The 19,133-nt window shown below is 49.5% G+C and overlaps 1 protein-coding gene across 14 annotated transcripts in view; it reads right to left on the bottom strand.

Annotated features, from left to right (window-relative positions):
• The window catches only part of ZFHX3 (zinc finger homeobox 3), a 685,441-nt gene that overhangs the window by 5,789 nt on the left and 660,519 nt on the right, over window positions 1-19,133 (bottom strand). For all 14 annotated transcript variants that reach the window (XM_054198577.1, XM_054198573.1, XM_054198572.1 and 11 more), the window contains 2 exons: window positions 10,980-11,082; window positions 4,206-9,686 (listed from right to left, as the gene is read on the bottom strand). In XM_054198577.1, the coding sequence (XP_054054552.1) occupies window positions 4,206-9,686; window positions 10,980-11,082 (5,584 nt within the window). The remainder of the gene's footprint in view (window positions 1-4,205; window positions 9,687-10,979; window positions 11,083-19,133) is intronic.

Genomic DNA, 19,133 nt, shown 5'->3' with positions numbered 1-19,133 from the left:
GCCTGTCCAGCGTGGCTCCCACAGTCACATCCTTTAGTCACGTCCACTGCAGTTGGTGAACGTGCTCCTAAAAAGGAACGTTTTGCTTGGGAAGTCCCTCAATGCCATGTGGCGAAAATAAAAAAGAAACAAAGCTCTAATGTTCTGCTGGTGCAGCCCCGTACGCTCCGTGGCTCCGGAGCTGCTGGATCCACCCCCGCCACAAAACCATTCCACAAAATCTAACCTTTCGTTAACAAAGCCCAAGTCCTTACTGCGACGGTAACTGCTCAAAGGCAGCCTGACTTTGAACAGTCACAGAACTAGGAATCAGCCATAGAGGCCCAGTAACTTTTATTTTAGGTTCTACCTCTTCTTCGATACATCCAGGGGGAGAGGAGAAACCACCCCTTCTGGGAATGATTTGGGGCATGGTGGCAGCTTAAAGCCTTTTCCAAGGGGAAGCATGCCAGCAGGGAGATCACTGCACAGGGCGGGTGGTGACTCCTGGCAGGGAAATCCAGCTGCTACGGGGCTCCTTTGCCTTGCGAAGGCAGGGTAAAAGGGTCCCAAACACAGCTAGGGGATGGGGCCAACAGCTCTGTCAGAGCTGCAGCTGTCTCATTTATCCTGGTGAGGTCTTAAATCATCATTATTGATCCTGAGGAACAAGCGTAGGCATCCTCAACCACCTCATCCCTGCCGCAAGCAGGCAGCCCGATACCCAAGTCCTCGGCCAAAGCAGATGGCAGGACCTGCGGCAGAGGCTGATGCAGGGAGCAGAAGATGTAAATTCTGTGCAAAGACACACGTGCTCCTCAGGCTTCTGGACACCAAGCCCCAGGCTGCTGCCTGCACAGTCACATCACAAGAGCCTGTCACTTAACCATGCCCTGTAAAGTTGGTGTAGCCCAGAAGGAATCCATACTTCCCAACGCACAGCACAGGAACCGCTTTCTTGCAGCATCATAGGAAGTTCCATCCAAACAATGAGGAGGAACTTCTTTACTTTGAGGGTGGCAGAGCCACCTCAGAGAGGTGGTGGAGTCTCCGTCTCTGGAGACATTCAAACCCGCCTGGACGTGTTCCTGTGCCACCTGCTCTGGGTGACCCTGCCCTGGCAGGGGGCTGGACTGGATGATCTCCAGAGGGCCCTTCCAGCCCCACCATTCTGTGATTCTGTGATCCTGCTCTGAGTCACAGCTGGCAGCTAAGGGCAGAAAAGCACCTTCCAAAACCTGGCTGCGCTACACCCTGGTATAAACAGCTCATGTGTCTACAGCGCTGCATTCACTCACTGATGCCAGAAACCGGCACCCGGCGCTGGCCTCCCGAGCGAAGGGCAGGAGACAAAGCTGCTGTGGCTCTGCAGAGGCCAGCCTGGGGAAGGGGCCCAGCAGGAGGGCAGGCGGGAGGGTGGCCAAGAGCCGGGCCAATTCAGCAAGGGCTGATGCAAAGCCCTTCTGAAATCTGCATCTGCAACTGATGCGGTATCGAGACAATAGTGATTTGTGAAGGTATGAAGTGAGTCTCCACGCAGCTGTCTTATAGATTTCAGATAAGGGCATATTATGGATAGATGCCATTGAAACTGATGTTCCCTCGTTGAACAGTCCCTGAGAGGTTCAAGCGCAGGAGCAGCGGCTAATTCATAACATTCCTGGATGCACAGCCTTATCTGCTTCGACAGGCTTTGAGCTGAGACGGCCTGACCTTTGGAGCTTTATCTAAAGGCCACAAATAGTCTGTTTGACTTTCTAAATAGCTTAGTCCTGTCTAGGCAGTCACTGATTGCTTTTAACATTCATAGTACGTAGCCCCATCTCCCCAGGACTCATACTGGCCTTTGGAGAGAAATAAAAGCAACAACATAGATTGAAGTGCAAAAAAGTAATTTTAGATCTTGTTATAAATTTGGTGTATTAAGTAAACAGCACAGAGCTATCTGTGATAGGCTGGCAACATAATTTGCCAAAGAGATCCTCTTGGCCTAGTTCTGGCTTCTGAAACGAGATCACTGTAAGAACCAAAGTATGGCATGAAGAAGTGCTGGCACGCAAAGATGCCCTTCAGGCACGCAGCTAGGACTAGACTCAAGGAGCAGGAATGGGCAGCAGCCCTGAACAGAAGAATTTCTAACAACAACTGCTTTTAAAAATGGTTTAATTACAATGACTTATCCTACAACTATAGTCAAGAACAATTTCACTTTCCCTTTGGGGGTTGTGGGAAGAGTTCTGTAACTATGCAAAAAAGCCTTGCAGAGGCCCTAACTCCCAGCAGAAAGCTTTTCCAGATTCCAGAAAAACTTACTCTGATCTTTTCTGCTCTCTGATAGGACCGTCTGACATGGATATCAGCGACCATGCTACAAGGTAATGCCCTCTGCTGCTCTTGTGGAAAAAGGGACCTTGACTCCAGGAGAGTGGATCATCTTCGGAAGGCCAGAACCCGACACATACAGTGAGGTTTAACTCTTTTTCATTTGCCAACCGAAGATACTTCAGAGATGAGCAGTAATGGAGGAAAAGGTGAACACAGACACTTCCAAGGGGAGAGAAAGATGCCTGTTTTGAGTCATAGGTCTCTAGTGCACTCTTTAGGGTGTCAAACCCAACGTCACTGCAACCACACACAAATTCGGGAGCCAGTGGTATGATTTACAGCGAGCAGCTCTGCAGCCAGACCCCTTGCAAATGTCAGAGGAGCTGCTCAAGTTCCACGTAGCTTCTCACATCAGCTACCATCCCTTTGTCTAAGGCTTTCATTTGCTTATCCAAAGATTTACCTCCTGCATGACAAAAGAAGATGGCAATTTTACTAAGATGACAACACCATGTTACCTGGCAGCATCTGCACTGAGTTTTTCAATCTGTTGGAAAAGGAACTTCATAGTCAGCTTGCTGAATAAAAGCATCAGAAAGTCTTTTTGAAGACTGATAGCACTCCAGTTTCTGATTAAGAAGCCAGGAAGATGCTCAGACCCTATTTTGGCTTCACACCATGGATTATAACTCATCATTAGCCAATTAGTTCAGTCCAGTAAGAGAAAGTTACCGTTTCTGGACACTGTCTAATAGTGGCAGACCTGTATTGCTGCCGTGTAGAAAACAAAGGTGCACAGTGGCATATGGTGTAACCCTACCAGGCGTTAACGGTGTCATGGGCTTTCCAGCCCGAGACAGACTCAGCCTGTTGCTGAGACAAGACACTGGAATCAGTTCTTGGGATATCTCTGTAAACGTAGAGCAGCCCTGGTGAAAGTCAACTTCAACAGGGTTCATCACAAGTAAACAGAGAAGTCTGCCAAGTGAAAGCAATTCTAGAGAACATCAATTACTCCGTCATGAGCAGCAACTCAGACACCGGCATGTGTCTGGGATGCCACAGATGCAGCAGGGGTGAAATAAGGCCCTTGGATCAAGTTTTCTAGGTCACTGCTAGTCTACTGAGCAGCACCTTTCACTGCCAGCGTTTGCTACACATCTTATGCTTTCCAACTGTCCCCCAGGTACAAGGGAAAGGAGTATCCTCAAAAAACAAATTTCAGTATCCGGGATGAGGTCACCCAAAGGACTATGCCAAATTTGATTTTTATGGAGTATTGTTAATAAAAATCTTATTAAAATACAAAGTAGATTTGTCCCATGGCTACACTGTTGTTTGTTGAGAAGGTACTTTCACGTTGTGCCCAGCCATTGCTCAAAACCCAATCCACAGCTGCATCAGGATTTGTCCTGGAGGTCACCGTAGGGATGTTACATAAAGCTGCTCCAGGTTTCTGTCACCAGCAATACCAGGCACATCACACTTTTCCCTAGAAACAGTTCAGAATTATTGAAAACTTGGGATGGCACTGCATCAACTGAACTTAATAACGAAAGGAAAGCTATAATGAACCACGCATTTAGCACACTAGTCCTTCTCCTGTTCTGTTTCATAAATCCGCTATTTTCCATTTCCCTGAAGGTGCTTCAGAATTTTTAGTCTGTGCTAACGGAACAGAGATATGCAGCATGTCTAGATCTTGCTCTATTTCAGACTTTGCTAGAAAACCCGAGTTCAGGAATTAAAGATAAAATACCTATTGCTTATTCGCTGTCAAGTAAACATGCTCGACTAAAGGGTATCCTATTATCAGTCATTCTGAAGGGAACATCCCCTTGTGCTAAAGATGTGTCAAGTTAAGCTGTGTCTCTGAGCAGTGTGATAACACCCGTACCCACCTGTGTTGGATGGAGTGAAGCCTGGTAAGGACGGGCTGTTGAGGCCTGGGAGCAAGACTGGAGGGATGCCCTGTAGTGCTGGGTACGCAGCAGGAAGGTTAAGAGCTTGCAGGGGGGTGTTATCAAACATGCCCTGCTGTTGAGCTGCCAGACCAAGAACCTCATTGGCTTTTTTGATCCGGTCCAGCTCCTGCTGAGCCATCAACTGACGTACAGTAGCTGGGTCAAAATACTCCTTTTCCTTATCCAACTGGCTTCCAATGGTTTCTTTAACTTTGGAGATATGCTGTTGAGAGAAGATATGGTCACGTACAGACAGCCGAGCGCTGTACTTGATGCCACACAAAGTGCACTCTGTTTTGGGTCCCTCATAACTTGTTTGGTTTATACCAAAATGCTTGGCCATGCTGAGTTTGGACTTCTTTTCCTTTGCCCTAGCATTCTGGAACCAGACCTGAACAACTCTCTTTGGCAGTCCAATGTCATTGCCCAGGACCTCACACTCCAGCATGGTAGGTGTCCTGTAGTCATTAAAGCATGACTTAAGAACTTTTAGCTGGAGATTAGTCATCTGAGTGCGAAAGCGTTTCTGTCCGGGCCGATCCCCGCTCTCTCCAGACTTGCTGGCTGAACCACTTGCACCAGGGCTGGGTGAGCAGGGGTCTGCAAGGCTGGATGTTTCACTATAGTCCACAGTACCTTCATTATCGTACTCTTTGCTGTAAAAGCTGGGAGCTGGGCTGACCAGACCAGAAGACAGCCGATCTTCATATTCAGACATTGCTATCATGGCAGCTTTTGTCAGACCTTCATTGGGTCCCGATGCTGATTTGGTTTCAGTTGCAATCCCTGTTGCGCTATCATTGTCTGCGTTCCCTTCATCTCCTGTTGTAGTGTCTGTGATTGCAGTGTTGACAGAAGAGCAGTCATCGTTGTCCAGCTTTGTTTGGTCAAAGCTCAGATTGACCGAGGACATGGAGGGACTCTCAAAGTCTTCTATCCCTTCCACCTTAATGGAGGATGGACTCAGCAGAGTTCGAGGTGACAGCTCCATGCTCTTGTTCACTGGGGAGAGAGGAACACTCTGTCCATCACTGCTAGTTGGTGGCATGTGTGAAAAGCTTGCTCCATCAAAGATGTCTCCCTTCATTTGGAGTCCCCCATCACAATCTAAGAGCATAGCAGACAACGTCAAGTTGTATCCAGCTCTCTTGGCCTCATGCCAGTGACGGGATCGGATATGAGCTTCAAGAGCTGTCTTTGCTTTAAAGAGAGCGCGGCAGAAGGGACACCGTCTATGGGCTTGAGCAGGCCCCACAGCTCTGAACTGCCCCTTCCGTTCCCGTGCACGAGTGTTCTGAAACCAAACTTGTACCACGCGTTTCTTCAAGCCCACTTCATGTGCAATGTGATCCAACATTTTCCGTGTTGGGTTGGAGTCAAGCAAGTACTTCTGGTAAAGAATTTCCAGCTGCTCTGGGGTAATGGTTGTCCTTAGACGTTTATCCCTTTGTGGTTCTTCTCCTCCAGTCCCACTGTCATTTTCTCCAGGGCTTGCACTGGCCTTTTCCTCCAGCTTTCTCTTCAGTGTGTTCATTGTGGATGTTGGAGTTGACGGCGAAGTGGCTGAGCTTGCTGGAATCTGTGGTAATGTTCCAGATAGCAGTTGGCTCGCAAGTAGTGGATTACTGGGATCAAAAAGCATGAATGGCATATCCAGCGTTCTGTCCAGGAATGGAGGGTGGATAAACTGGTTCTGTGCACTCAGAAAATGAAGCTGCTGATGCTCCTGCCAATGCTCAAAGGAAGGAAATGCCAGCTTACACTGGTCACACTGGTATGGGATTAGCTGAGGAGGTAGGTTTGCCAGCTGTTGAGGGGTGGATGTGTGAATGGGTTTGAGGGAGAGATGCGAGAGCTGAGATGGACTTGGGCTTGACTGTGACAAGGAGCACTGAGGGGGCTGAGGAGGGGGAGGTGGGTGTTGCAATGAAGAGGGGGAGGATAACTGTGAAATCTTTTGGTGTGCTGAACTTGTCTTTTGTTCTCCTTGGTCCTGTTGCTGCTGAGACTCTTGCTTTGGTTGCACTTGCTTCTCTTGAGTTTGGTTTTGCTGTGTACTTGGAGGTTCAGACTGCTTTGGTTTCTCATCTGTAGTTTCTACTTTAGAACTATAGGTGGAGGAATCATCTGCCTCTGCTGTGAGCTGCAGAAAAGCTGAGGAGGTTGCATTGGCTGAAGACGTAGGTGTGCTGTAAGCTTGTGAGGGCATTGGTGTGCTGCAGGAGGAACTGGTTGGAGTCAAGAGCTCCATTGCATCCATAGAGTCTTCATTCTGGCTATCATCCTGTCCATCCTCATCCTCATCTTTGTAACAGAGCTTTTTCTGGTGTTTAATGAGATCAAAAATGCGTTGAAAGACTAGACTGCACTTTTTGCATTGGTAGTTCAAGTTGCTTGTTCTAATATACCTGTCATTTGTAAGCTCTCGTCGTTCCCCATCTTTGCCTTCTCCCTGATTCTCATAGTTTTTCCTAGCTTTTTGACGGGCATTCTGGAACCACACCACTATAACCCGCGTTGGGAGGTTCAGCAAGTTAGAAAGCTGCTCAAATTCATCATCCTTTGGATAAGCATTGGCATCAAAGAAGTCCTGCAGGACTCTGAGTTGGTAGTCAGTAAAGCGTGTCCGGGAGGACCGCTTGCTTCCCCAGTACTCCTGCTTTTGAGGTTCTGGAGAAGGAGGCCGTGAGTCTATCTTCAGTTCTTCCAGGCTGGTAATGGGAGGATTACTGAAGTTGTATGGGGAATCCTTGTTGCGCTGGCGTTCTTTGAAAAGAGTGTTTCTGAACCAGTGCTTGATCACTTTCTGGGGCAATCCAGATTTGTCCGCCATCTCTTTGATCTGTTCCTCACTTGGGGAATTGTTAATATCAAAATACTGCCGAAGGACTCTGAGTTGGTCGTCGGTGATCCGTGTCCGTGGCCTCTTGTTCTGCTGCTGCTGGAGAAGGCTAGGGTTGAGCTGATGCTGGTACAACTGGGCCAAGTCTGCAGGCAGAGGGTCTACAGGACCCAGCTGGGGTGGCAGCTGAGCAGGTAACGTTTGTAGTGGCATGGTTTGCATCATAAGTGGTGAAAAGATGGGGAGCTCCATTGGCATGGAGAGCTGGGTGAGTGGCACAGATGGCTGGGCTGGTGCGATTGTAGGAGAGGTAATCGGTGGCGCAGAAGTAGGAATGGTAGGAGTAGAAGCTGGCTGAGGAGGTGCTGGAGGGAGTGGAGGTGGTGGCGGTGGAGGTGGTGGTGGTGGCTCTGGGGTCTGAGGCCGTAGTGGGTACAGTTTGTCATAGTGTTCTCTGTATTGTTTGGCAAATCTCTCTAACTGCTTAAAGGGAAAGTAATGTTGGTGAACATGCTCTTGGTGGCTCTTCAGGATAAGGATGTTTGAAAAGAACTTGCCGCATGTATCACACTCAAGCTTTTCCAAGTTCTCACCTTGCTCTGTCTTCCCATTTTTCTTCTGCACCTTCTGCTTATTCTCGTTGTACTGAATAACAAGCTCAAAGCCAAAGTTTTCCAGCAAGGCTTTTGTGGCATTCCCTCTTGCATCAGAGGCAATACGCGGAGGCAGTAAGGAGGGCTCCGAACTGCTGCCTGGTACAAAGTCCTTCTTCTCTTTGGGCTTCAAGTTATCAGGCAGAGACTCCTTAGATGCTACATTGTTGTCTCCCCTCTCTGCACTTTCCCTTTCCCGTGGGGTTTCTTTTTCTTTCTCCTTCACTACGGACTTACTCTTCTTCTCAGGGTGCTGGCTCTGCTGTATAAGGACGGAGTGAGGTTGTGACAGGGACAGCTGACCTTGCTGCTGCTGCAAGAGCTGTGGGTGGCTCTGTTGAGGGAGCTGAACTTGAGCCTTCAGGTCCTCCAGCAAAGTTGGACCTGTACCAGTCAATGTCAGCGCACCACTGGTGACAGGCAAACTAACTTCTGGATTGAGCTGGAACTCGGCACTGGGGATGTAGAAAGGAAACAAAAGATGCTGCTGTTGCTGAAGCTGCAGAAGGGTCTCAGTGGTCATCGGAAAGTGTGGCAAAAGTGCTGGGTTGAAGAGCTGAGACTGCAGGAGAGCCGCTTGCTGCTGCAGTTCTTGCTGCAGGTGGGCCTGGACTTGGGCCTGGGCCTGTGCCAAGGTTTGAGCTTGTTGCTGCTGCTGCTGCTGCTGCTGCTGCTGCTGCTGCTGCTGCTGCTGCTGCTGCTGCTGCTGCTGCCTGGATGCAATCATGTCTGCCAGCTTCTTTCGGTTTACCTCTTTGGGCTCCGAAGGGGAGGAGATATTAGTGCTTACAGGGTTACCTAAAGGAGGAATTCCCACATTGTCACTGGATACCTGGTTGAGCAGGCTGGGAATGGGAGTTGTGCCCGAATTACTTGTGTTGGTGGTTGTAAAAGTATTACTGTTGCTAGCGCTCCCTGGACTCGGCGTGGATGAACCCAAAGAGAGACTGCTGCTGCTGCTGTTGCCAGCTCCGTTACTACTGCCACTGCCCCCAGCCGCCTCCAGCTTGGCAGCGCGAGCCTTGGTTTGGTGCAGGACAGACCTCATGTGGATCTCCAGGGTCGAGCTCTGACTGTAGGCCACGTTGCAGGTGTTACACTTAAAAGGTTTGTTGTCTGGGCTGCTGGTAGGTTCAGGCTGCCCAGTAGCAGACTCTTGGAGGGCTCTTTTCAGTTTATGCAGATGAGAAACTGAATTGTAATGGACCAGGAGAATGTTCTTTTGCGTGAAAGATTCCTTGCAGACTGTGCACTTGTAAGGGCGAGACGGATCTAGGAATTTCTCCATAGTGAAGTTAGGGCCCTTCCTGAAGGGTAAGGCCCGTTTTGGTTCTGAGCCAGAGTCCTCTTGCACTGACCCTGAATCGCTACCCGTCGGGCTCTGCTTATCTTCCAAGTCGCTCTCCTCCTCCTTATCTTCCTCAACTATTATAGTGTGGTCTTCCGCAAGCGAAGGATCGCCCATAGCGAGGAGGTCCCCGTTGACCAAGAGACCACCGTACAGCTGCTGAATGTCGGCCTCGCTCAGCTCCAGGTGGCTGGTTTCCAGGTGCTTCTTCAGGGCCTGGAAAGTTCGGAAGCTGCGCTGACAGAGGCAGCACATTGTGGCCGCCCGGATGACGTGGTACTGGGAATGGAGCTGCAGCTTCTCAATGGTTTTGAATGCCAGGCTGCACTGGTTACAACGGTACTTGTAGACGTGGCGATCGGACACTGGCAGTTGAGGTCGCTTTGCGTGAACTTCATTGAAGTGTGTCTGCAGGGCCGCCGAGCTCTTGAACACCTGGTTGCAGCCCTTCTTCCAGCAGAGGAAGCCGGAGTCCTCCCTGGCAGAGCTCTGATCGGTGGGAACGGGCTTGGGATCTCCGCTGTGCTCTGCACTTTCTGATGGCAAAAGACTCTTTCCCGAGTCCTCAGAGATGTCTGCGAAAACAAAAGCACAGCAAACCTGAAAATTACACCAGCACACGAAGGTGGATCAACGCCCTCTTTTTGTCCCTAATACATCCGTGTTTTTTCTCTGCAAGATGATAGGTATGTCTAACATTTCCCCTCTATCTTCATTCATTTATTTTAATACCAGCCCATTACCCTTATCACGCCCCATTGCATAAACCTACACAATTTACTTTCTTGCCCACTTCGAATATCTGGAAATTATTCACACACACGTTCCCTTAGTGCATTTATCACCTTTAATTCTTCCTTTTAAGTGAAGGCCGTTCAGCCACCTGTCTGTCTTTGCTGTTTTTCTTTGATGTCCTGCCTATTTTCCAATAAGAAAGTTCATCAAACTGAACGTAGTATTTGAGTCTTGGTCCTACCAAAGCTAGAAACAACAGGAATGAAATTCAGGTCCTGCTGGCAGCAGCTCAAAGGGTGCTGTGTGAGGGAGGATGGGAGAAGAAGGAACAAACACTGCCACTCTTCCAGGGTCTAAGAGCACAGTCCTGCTGGAAAAGGGCATGATACGCGTAGAGGGTAAAAAAGGGATCCCATTGCCCAGGGCAGCATTAGCTACCCTGGCTGTGCCAGTGCTGCCCCCCCCCAGCATCGCTGCCTCGGGGCTGTCTGCCTGAAAGGAAATGACGGCTGTCTTCATTCCCAGATTCCTTACAGACCCTCCAGGAGGGCACAGAAGGAGGAACGGCACTGCGTTCCTGCCAGGTTTGAGATCAGACACTTCTGCCCATGCAGAACGATGTTCTTGGGATGCTCTCACATCACATGACAAAGCCAGGACTAAACAGCCATGGATTTACAGCCATGCCTTCACAACACAGCATGGCAATGAAAAAGGCTGAGGAGATTTGGGCCAGATAAGGACCGCAGCAGCTCAAAGCTCCCCAAACTGTATGGCCAGTGTCCGTACTTGAGCTATGATGGCAGCAGAGCGAGCACAGCAGAGGTGGTAGCACAGTCTGTGGCCAGCACCTGCAACCTTTGGCATTTCTCTATCAATCCCCTCAGCTCTCTAGCACCTTTGCTTTTCACTGCTCACATCTGGTCTTCTCCTCCGCAGGGATTCAACACCATTTCCACGTGAATCGCCAGGGTGGTGAGCTGTGCTCAGCTCTGACCTGCCCTGCTGGGCACCATTAGACTGTGATTCTCAGGAGACAGCTGAGCACATGGAGCTCACTCAGGCAGACATGTCCCCAGACACTGTCCCTGACCAGGTGGTGGGACCCGTGGACCTCATTGACTTGCACTCACCAGGCTGCTTCCCCAGTTCCTCTGTGGTGGAGTTCCCGTCTTTCTCTGGAGCAGCTGCTGGGAGAAACATGCTGCTGGGCATCATCACCTCAGGTGTTGTCACCTGGAGACAGGGAGGGAGGGATGTGGGGAGAAGAAAAACACAGGAAAATATTTTAAACATCTTCAGTGGCAAAATTAGACACCAGTACTGTAAAGTCAGAGGCGTCACTTTTCATAGCTCACTGAAGACTCATATTTATTAGACAAAGCTCACATCAGTCAAAAGTGTTTCTACAGTTACATTCTGGACATAATTAGCAGTGCACACTTGAAGAATAATCTTATTATTAATATTTTTCCTTTATGTAGAATTCAGACTTTGATCACTGACAATGTTTTGTCATGGGCTGTGAAACTTCTTGTGCAACCAATTAGGTAGATAAGTTGAAAGGCCCACCTTAAGCTGCTGAAAACATAATAAGGCCCCTAATTAAATCATACCTCGTAAAGTACACTGTAATCTTGAACTAGGGAGCATTGCAGCACTGTTTTCAAAGTGTATCGATGCAGGAAAAGGAGGGGCATGTGAAAGAAGAGTACAAATAAGGAGAGAGGTGACAAAGGAAAGGGTGAATAAGGAAAGACAAAAAAGAGCAAATTGTTTGTGAAATGAAAAGCTTTCGGTAACCCTTTCCTTGCTCTGACTGATGTGTTCCCTTTGCCCCTCTTCAAGCGTTTGTCTAGAACCTGCACCATCACAACCAAGGCAGTGCTTGAACGCCAACATTTTTAAAGAGCTGCAGCGTTTGCATGCTTCAACCAGAGATGCTCTTTGAAAGAGCCACATGCATACGCCCATCTTTGGGTGCATCTGGTCACACACAGAACATACAAACTGCCTCGCCAGCAGTTTGCGTGTGGCTGGCATCAGACACAGAACAACAAATACCCTTCTGAGCGGCCAGAGCCAATACCTCACACCACCTGAAAAGCTGCCCCATAGCCCTTCTCCCCAGAGCAGCAACTAGGAAGACAGACCCGTATCACTGTCACCATCCATGCCCGTACTCCAGTGCTCTGCTGCCAGCACTGGTTAGATGCCTGTGGCAAGCAAAGACACCTCTACAGTTCCAAGCAGCTGCATGCTTCACCTCGCTGACGCTCAGGGAGCATCTCCCTTTCACCAGGGCCATGGTACCTGAAGGAACAGAAGCTCACACTGACTTGCAACGCTTGCGGTGCTTCTGCTCCCAGCCTCTGACTGCCGGGAAAGGGAGGCATAAATAAACACTCCTAGACACGCACGTTTCCAAGCAAAACAAGTCTCTCCATCCTTCTGTCAGATACTAAGAGGGCATTTGAACCTTGGGTTTCAGAAGAGGGTGAGCGCGTGAGGCTGTTATCTGCATGCAGTGTACCTTGCTTTCCGCAAAGTCAAGGACCACACGGCTCCAATGGAACCGCAAGAGATATTAGCAAATCTGTGGTGAAGCTGAAGGTAAACCTATGTGCAGGGCACGAAATCTTCCTGAACTCCACACATGTCAAATCCAGGCAAACACAGACTAGACCTTGGCTTCATTAAGTGAATGGAAGCAAAAACAGTCCATGAAAAAGCTCAAAAACAAATGTTTGCACATGAGTGGCTGCAGACATCTGAACCGCGCCAGGGAGGGACGCTGAGCTCCCTCCCTTTACCAGGATGGCCGGTGCATGGAGGTGAGCGCCGAGTCCCACAGACGTCTGCAGGAAAGGCAGCTGACACTGATAAATCACCAGGAGGGAAGCTGAGCACACCAAATTCATTCCACCTTTTATTCTAAGCGGGAGCATCTGATAGCTGTGGGTGGTGGGTCGTGAGACGTGAAAGGTCACTGGTTAATTCCCGGTAGCCGGGCTTGGAGGAGGTGGACGAGCAGGGACACCAAGGAGGGAAGGCAAGAAGGCGCCGTTCCTCCCAGCTTTATCAGCAGGGAGAGCGCCTTCCTAGGATCTTTAGGAATTATGAAAAATAAATCATGAGAAATTAAAAAAAACCCCAACAGAGTAGAAAAAGAATAAAATTATCTAACACCTCAGCTGCACATCATTATAGAAAACTGTGGGCTTTTTATACGCATTACAGTAAGGCAGCCATCCCCACTACCACACTCAGTACGACGGATCAGTAATTGTTTTCATACACTTTAATTAGAAAAACTCAGATGGCTATGAATAATAATGGAAAAGAGAGACTTTTGCACTTGAAAGGTTGAAGTCAATCAAGTGTGAATGACGGCAAAAAAGAAAAAAAAAAGACACCAATTCATCAGGCCTCTGTTGTCTCGCCGCGTCTTTAATCATAATTCCTGATTGGGATTCAAGAAGGCAGTAAGCAGCGGTTCTTTGTCTGCCTTCACCTTCCGTCAATTAACTCTCCCCGAAATATAATCATCAACCTCACATGCTCCTCTGCATCTTAATCTGGGTCTCCAAACCAATAAGTCCTGCCCTATATGTGTTTAAGTAATTACCTTTATCTACCTGCATCTCCACAGCCACAGCTCTCACCCTACTTCTACCCCTCCCTTCACAATAAAAAAAAAAAGAAAAAAAAGGGGGGGGGGAGGAAAAAAAAAAAGAAAAAGATGTGGTACATTAAATTGCTACAGGCACAAAATCCCAAAAGGAAAACAGAAAAAATCTTGGGAAAAAGTGCAGGAAACTAGAAATTCTGGATATAGATGCAGGGAAACTGAAGCAATCCAGACAGCCACGCAGGGCTGGCCCTGGGAAGCACAACCTTGAAAACAAGGCACTAGTCTTGCTTCAGCAACTGGACCCGCTTCAGTCCTCCACCTGTTTAGCACCGTTCAGGTTTCTCCTGAAAGTGCCGCCCTTTTCCAATGCCATTTTCCAGGGCAGGACTGCTCTGTCTCTTCATCCCCACGCCACGGACCAGCCCTGAGCAGGTTGCAAAGATGAAAATAGTGGAAACAGGCTGCACGTCTCAAATCATTTTGCATGACTGAATTCCAGAGTGCCCATTTTGAACTATTTGTCCTTTTACACTGCAAACCCGTCCAAGGATATACCATTTCCTCGTACGTGCAGAAAACGCCTCGCAAGCTGCAGCTGCTTTTAATATAAACAAATAGTGGGAGTACGAAGGGGGCAGGAAGGTTTAGTAGGCCACGGCCACCCAGCAGATAAACAAGGAGCGGTGCTCTATGACACGGCGTTTTGTACTTCAGATGTATTTAAATGGCATTAACTGTTACGGTGATAGAGAGGAAGGTGTTTATCTCGAGCACAGACCTGTGCGACAGCATGCGGTTGTTAAATGCTCTCTACCTCCCTCTCACCTGAGCAGGCAATACCTGGCATGTAATCCTGGCACCGACCCTCCGCTCTGCTCAATAACTCCGGCTCCCTGTTTAAATGTCTCTTGAGCACCAATTGTTTCACAATGGCAACATGTCAGTCAATGTGAACCGTTATCAAAAAAACAATCCTACAGATGTAACTCCACCACGTGTGATGTGTCTTCTTGCTTTCCTCCTCCTGTACATACTTGTTTTGCTCTAACATTAAACTGAATCCCCTTCACAGCTGCAGCCATGATCTTCTGGTCCACAAGCCACCAGCAAAGCCTTCCAGCTTGGAAACACCACTCTCTGTCACACCAGATCCACCTCCACGCACAGCCCTGAGAGAGCCTATCCCCCTGCTGCTCCTACATCCAAGGTCTCCTCTGGAGACCTGGTCTGCTTTGGAGAGCAACCTTACCACCCAGAAGGCAAATGGTCCCCTCAACACATGTTGCTCTTGACCTTTCTGTCCCAATGAAACTGGGAGGTGGGGAGGGATCGGCAGCTCACTCCCACCCGCTCTTTCCGACAGCCTGGAGTTTGGATACCAATACGTGGATCAGGTTCTGTTTATCCGTACTTCAATGACTAGAGGTCAGTGTCTCCGTGAACATTTGGAAAACCCTAATGGTGGGGGAGGCACTCAGGGTGCAGCCTTCGCTCTGACCGCCCTGTCCTGGTCCCTGTCCCACTCAGGAACTCTTGGGTAAAGAGCAAAGGAGAGGTAAGTTCAGGACGGAGACTGTGGCAGCCCCTCCTGCTCCCCACTGTGAAACATCTCCCCTGTGGTCTGTACTGGAGATGGGAACGCTGGCCGGAGAACTTTCCTCTAGATCAGACAGCACAGAGGCCAATTACCTGCCTTAGGAGACGGAAAGTTGTAGGGCCAAGCCTCTCTGCTTCCAAGGACCCTCCCTTTGGGATGAAATTCACATCCCCTTAAGCAGACAAAATTTCTTTATGATGGTGAGATCCACTGACATGGGTGGGCACCCCAATTTGATGGCCTTTTCTACGGACAATGTGGCCCTGTGAGTGACTGTTACAAAAACCTGAGGGTTGTCACACCACATCTCCTGCCTCCCCGCCCCACAAGCATCCTCAGCGGATTGCACACACCGACACCTACAGACCTGTCACCGGTCTGGAGAACAACCTGTGGGTCCACTCCTCACCGGTGACAACCTACAGGAGTGACAAGTGTGGCTCCTGCCACTACTGGACCACCAGATCTTTAAGATGATGAACTGCAGAGCCGCTTATCAGCGCGGGCCGGAGGCTGAGAGCTGTAACACCCCTCCCGCGCTGGCCCCGGCAGCGTGACACAAGCATATTCTTGGCACGTCCAAAAAATTAATCTTGGATAGCGTGAATAGTGAGCTCCCCTTGCGCGCTGGATCTGCCTGCTCTGACTTTCCTCCGGACCGAGCGACCGCCGGTGCAGACAGCCTATGCAGCTCCTCCGTAAATGCCCCAAAATGCTGAAATCATGCGGCTTTGAAAAGAAAACCTCTAGAAGGGGTCTGAGGAGATACATTACTATCCCTATGTCCATGCAACCAGGGGGAAATACACATGCAATGCAAGGTTCCCGAACCAGACAAAGGAGGTAATTTCCATTACAAAGAGAGAGAGAGGGTGCTGGAGTGAAAAGCTTCATTAGACTCAGAGAGGCAAAGCGATGGCAGTATACCAAGGTCACTTCTAATTTAGACCATCTAATTGGCAAACATGGCTCCAAATGGCTATCATCTCACAGGGCTCAGAATTAATGAAGCCCGATTATTTTCATTACCTTCATCCGAGATGGAGAATGAGACACAGAGTGAGAGGGAAAGGGGGGAGTGAGAGGGGGCGAGAAGGAGGGAGAGAGAAAAATTGAATGACAGCAGAAGGGAGAGAGCAATAAGAAAAGACAATAGGAAAGAGGTAAAAAATGTATAGATGGCAAGAGGGAGAAGTGAGGATGGCAGGGACGGGCAAGAATTACTCTTAGAGCAAGGGAGAAAAGAAAAAGACGGAAAGACGTCTGAAACACTGGGAAGACGCCCTAAACCCGAGGACTAGAAAACTGACAACAGAAATGATGGGAGAGGAATGTGCAGAAGGATAAAGCTGGCCGCGGGAGGAGGGAGAGCTCCCCGCTCCCGGAGGCTCTCGGGAAGCCGTCCCTTCTCCCGGCTTGAGCCCATCAGTCTTGTCAATCGACTGTGCCGGCGAACTGCACTTCACCCTCATTAAGGGGCTCTCTGCTGAAGCGGTGCAGGCCCAAGATTAGCAGAGGCGCTGTTATGTGGAAAGATGGCGATTAGACCTGCTTACAGCGGCTGAAATGCCATGTAAAATGAACTTGGCCACATCCGTTCACCGGCCGCGTGGAAGTGAAGCCCCCTGTGGAGACAGGGGTGCTGGCGAGAGCCCCTGGCCCCGACACTTTGCAGGGACGTGGCATGCACTCCTGTCCCCTCAGCCCGTGGGTGCAGCCCCACCAGCCCCTGTCCCAGCGCCTGGGCCGGCGGGGAGGACCCAGGTGTCCCGCGGGACAGCCAGGCCCAGCTGCTCGCTGATACGAAAAGGACGGGGCAGGGAACAGCCAGCTCTGAGATGCTGAGCACAAGCAAGCAGCCGTTACCACGGCAACAGACATATTAGACACTGCAGGTTCCTGAAAGGCGTCTGATAAGGTATTATTAACTGGAGCCTCCTCCAAACGCCGAGCGCAAAGACACTGTGTCGAAAGGGACCTGGCTCCCATTTACTGGACTGCAATTCCCTCGCGGTGGCACCAAGACCCGATTCACGCGTCAGACTGAGTCGGGAATCCAAGCTAGAATGAGCAAAATTAGGAACCTTTGATGCTGCCACATTCCGCACAAGCCATACTGATTTCTCAAAACATCTGTCATTTAATGCAAAAAACAACCACCTTCTTGATCCACACGCTACTTGACTTGAAGCAGGAGAGGCAATCTTCCTCCCTGGACATCTCCCCGGGTACCAAAGGGAACAGCTGCCCAGGGCCAGTGGCAATGGCAAGGCGTAAAGACCAGAAACAAGCAAGAGGATGAGCTTCACGGCTAAGCCATTCTCCATGGTTCTCAGCAGAAGTCCTATGCTCTGCAGCAGAATCGTAGAATCACAGGATGGTTCGGGTTGGAAGGGACCTTAGAGTTCATCCAGTGCCACCCCACTGCCCTGGGCAGGGACACCTCCCACCAGACCAGGCTGCTCAAAGCCTCACCCAGCCTGGCCTTGAACCCCTCCAGGGATGGGGCAGCCACAACCTCCCTGGGCAACCTGGGCTAGGGGCTCACCACCCTCACAGTAAAGAATTTCTTCCTGATATCCAATCTAAATCTCCCCTCTTTCACTTTGAAACTGTTACCCCTTGGCCCAGCATTACACTCCCTGATAAAGGGTCCCTCTCCAGCTTTCCTGTAGCCCCCTTCAGGTGCTGGAAGGCTGCTATAAGGTCTCCCTGGAGCCTTCTCTTCTCCAGGCTGAACAACCCCAACTGCCTCAGCCTGTCCTCACAGTAGAGGGGCTCCAGCCCTCGGATCATCTTTGTGGCCCTCCTCTGGACCCAGACTCCCTGTATCCTGGAGGACACAGACCTGCTCAGGCCGAGAGGATGGACCAGCCCAACCTCACTCGTTCCAGACTGTGTGTTCTGTGAACGGCCCAGCTCAGAAATGAACCATTTCACACCAGCATAACAGACGCCCTTAGCAAACTGGTTGCACTTGCTGGTGTAAGAAAGGGGCTCAGCTTCTGCTCACTGCTCTTATAAGGTCAAAATGTCTTCCATCAATTTAGTTAGACGCTAATAAGATTCGTTCAAGTCCTCAGAAGGTATTTAAACACTCAAGTGCCATCAATCAAAATGGATGCAGGTCACAGAGACCGAGGTCAGTGTGACAGGACAGATCCTCGACCCAGGTGCCGAGTGGTCGGCGGAGCAGAGCTACGCCCTGCTAGAGCCTGTGGGCATGGCCAGCTTCACAGGGCTAGTGAACCGCTGGTGCTCTTTTTCCCTACCTCTCTGTATTTTGTGATTCTGAGAGTGCTGGGACCTGTCAGCCTGGCTGGATTTTTAATGGGTTTTACAACGCAGCGTCTACTTGGGGCAGACGTGGTTCTCACAGGCGGTCAGGAGCACTGGTCCCACAATGGCCACCACAAGCCTTTGCAGCCTGCCAGGATGCAGGACACACCTTCGTCTCCTGAGGAGCCCGACGGGGCTGAGAGAGAGAGTAGAAAAGTGAGAGGAGGTGTAGCTGGTAAAGCAAAGGGGGAAGATAAAAAGCATAAAGGCATTTGAGAAGGAGCCACAAGAGGACTGTGAGGGTCACAGAAAGAAAAGACCGGAGAACTGTAAGAGAAAAGCTGAGCAACGCTGCACGTGCTTGCTCAGACGATGTCATGGGAGGGGAGCTGATAAAGAACATGAGCATTATGACAAACATGATATTATTTGCTTCCACCATCAAGAATCGGTAAAAATGGAGAAAACAAGCAGAAACGGGGTGCAAGAAAAAAAATCACAAAGAGAAAGAACTGACAGGAATCAAAATAAACTCTTATTTTATATACTTGGCGACAAGTTCTTAAATGCAGACACAACCTTGCCTTGAAGATTATACCAAAGAAATAACAGTGTAGAAATCTGACAATACATCCCATTTGTGAATTTAGAAGGGTTTTTGAAAACGTGCCTTATTAATTCTACCTGTATCTTAAACTGACACTAGCAAATGGAAAGGCGCACTCATGTGAAACCTATGAAAAGCGAATTCATGAAAGAAACATTCTGGGACTCAAA

The sequence above is a fragment of the Rissa tridactyla genome, chromosome 4 (genome assembly GCF_028500815.1).
Source record: "Rissa tridactyla isolate bRisTri1 chromosome 4, bRisTri1.patW.cur.20221130, whole genome shotgun sequence".
NCBI classification, from domain to species: domain Eukaryota; kingdom Metazoa; phylum Chordata; class Aves; order Charadriiformes; family Laridae; genus Rissa; species Rissa tridactyla.
Note: the sequence above shows the minus strand (reverse complement) of the source record. Positions and strands in the feature narration are given on the sequence as shown.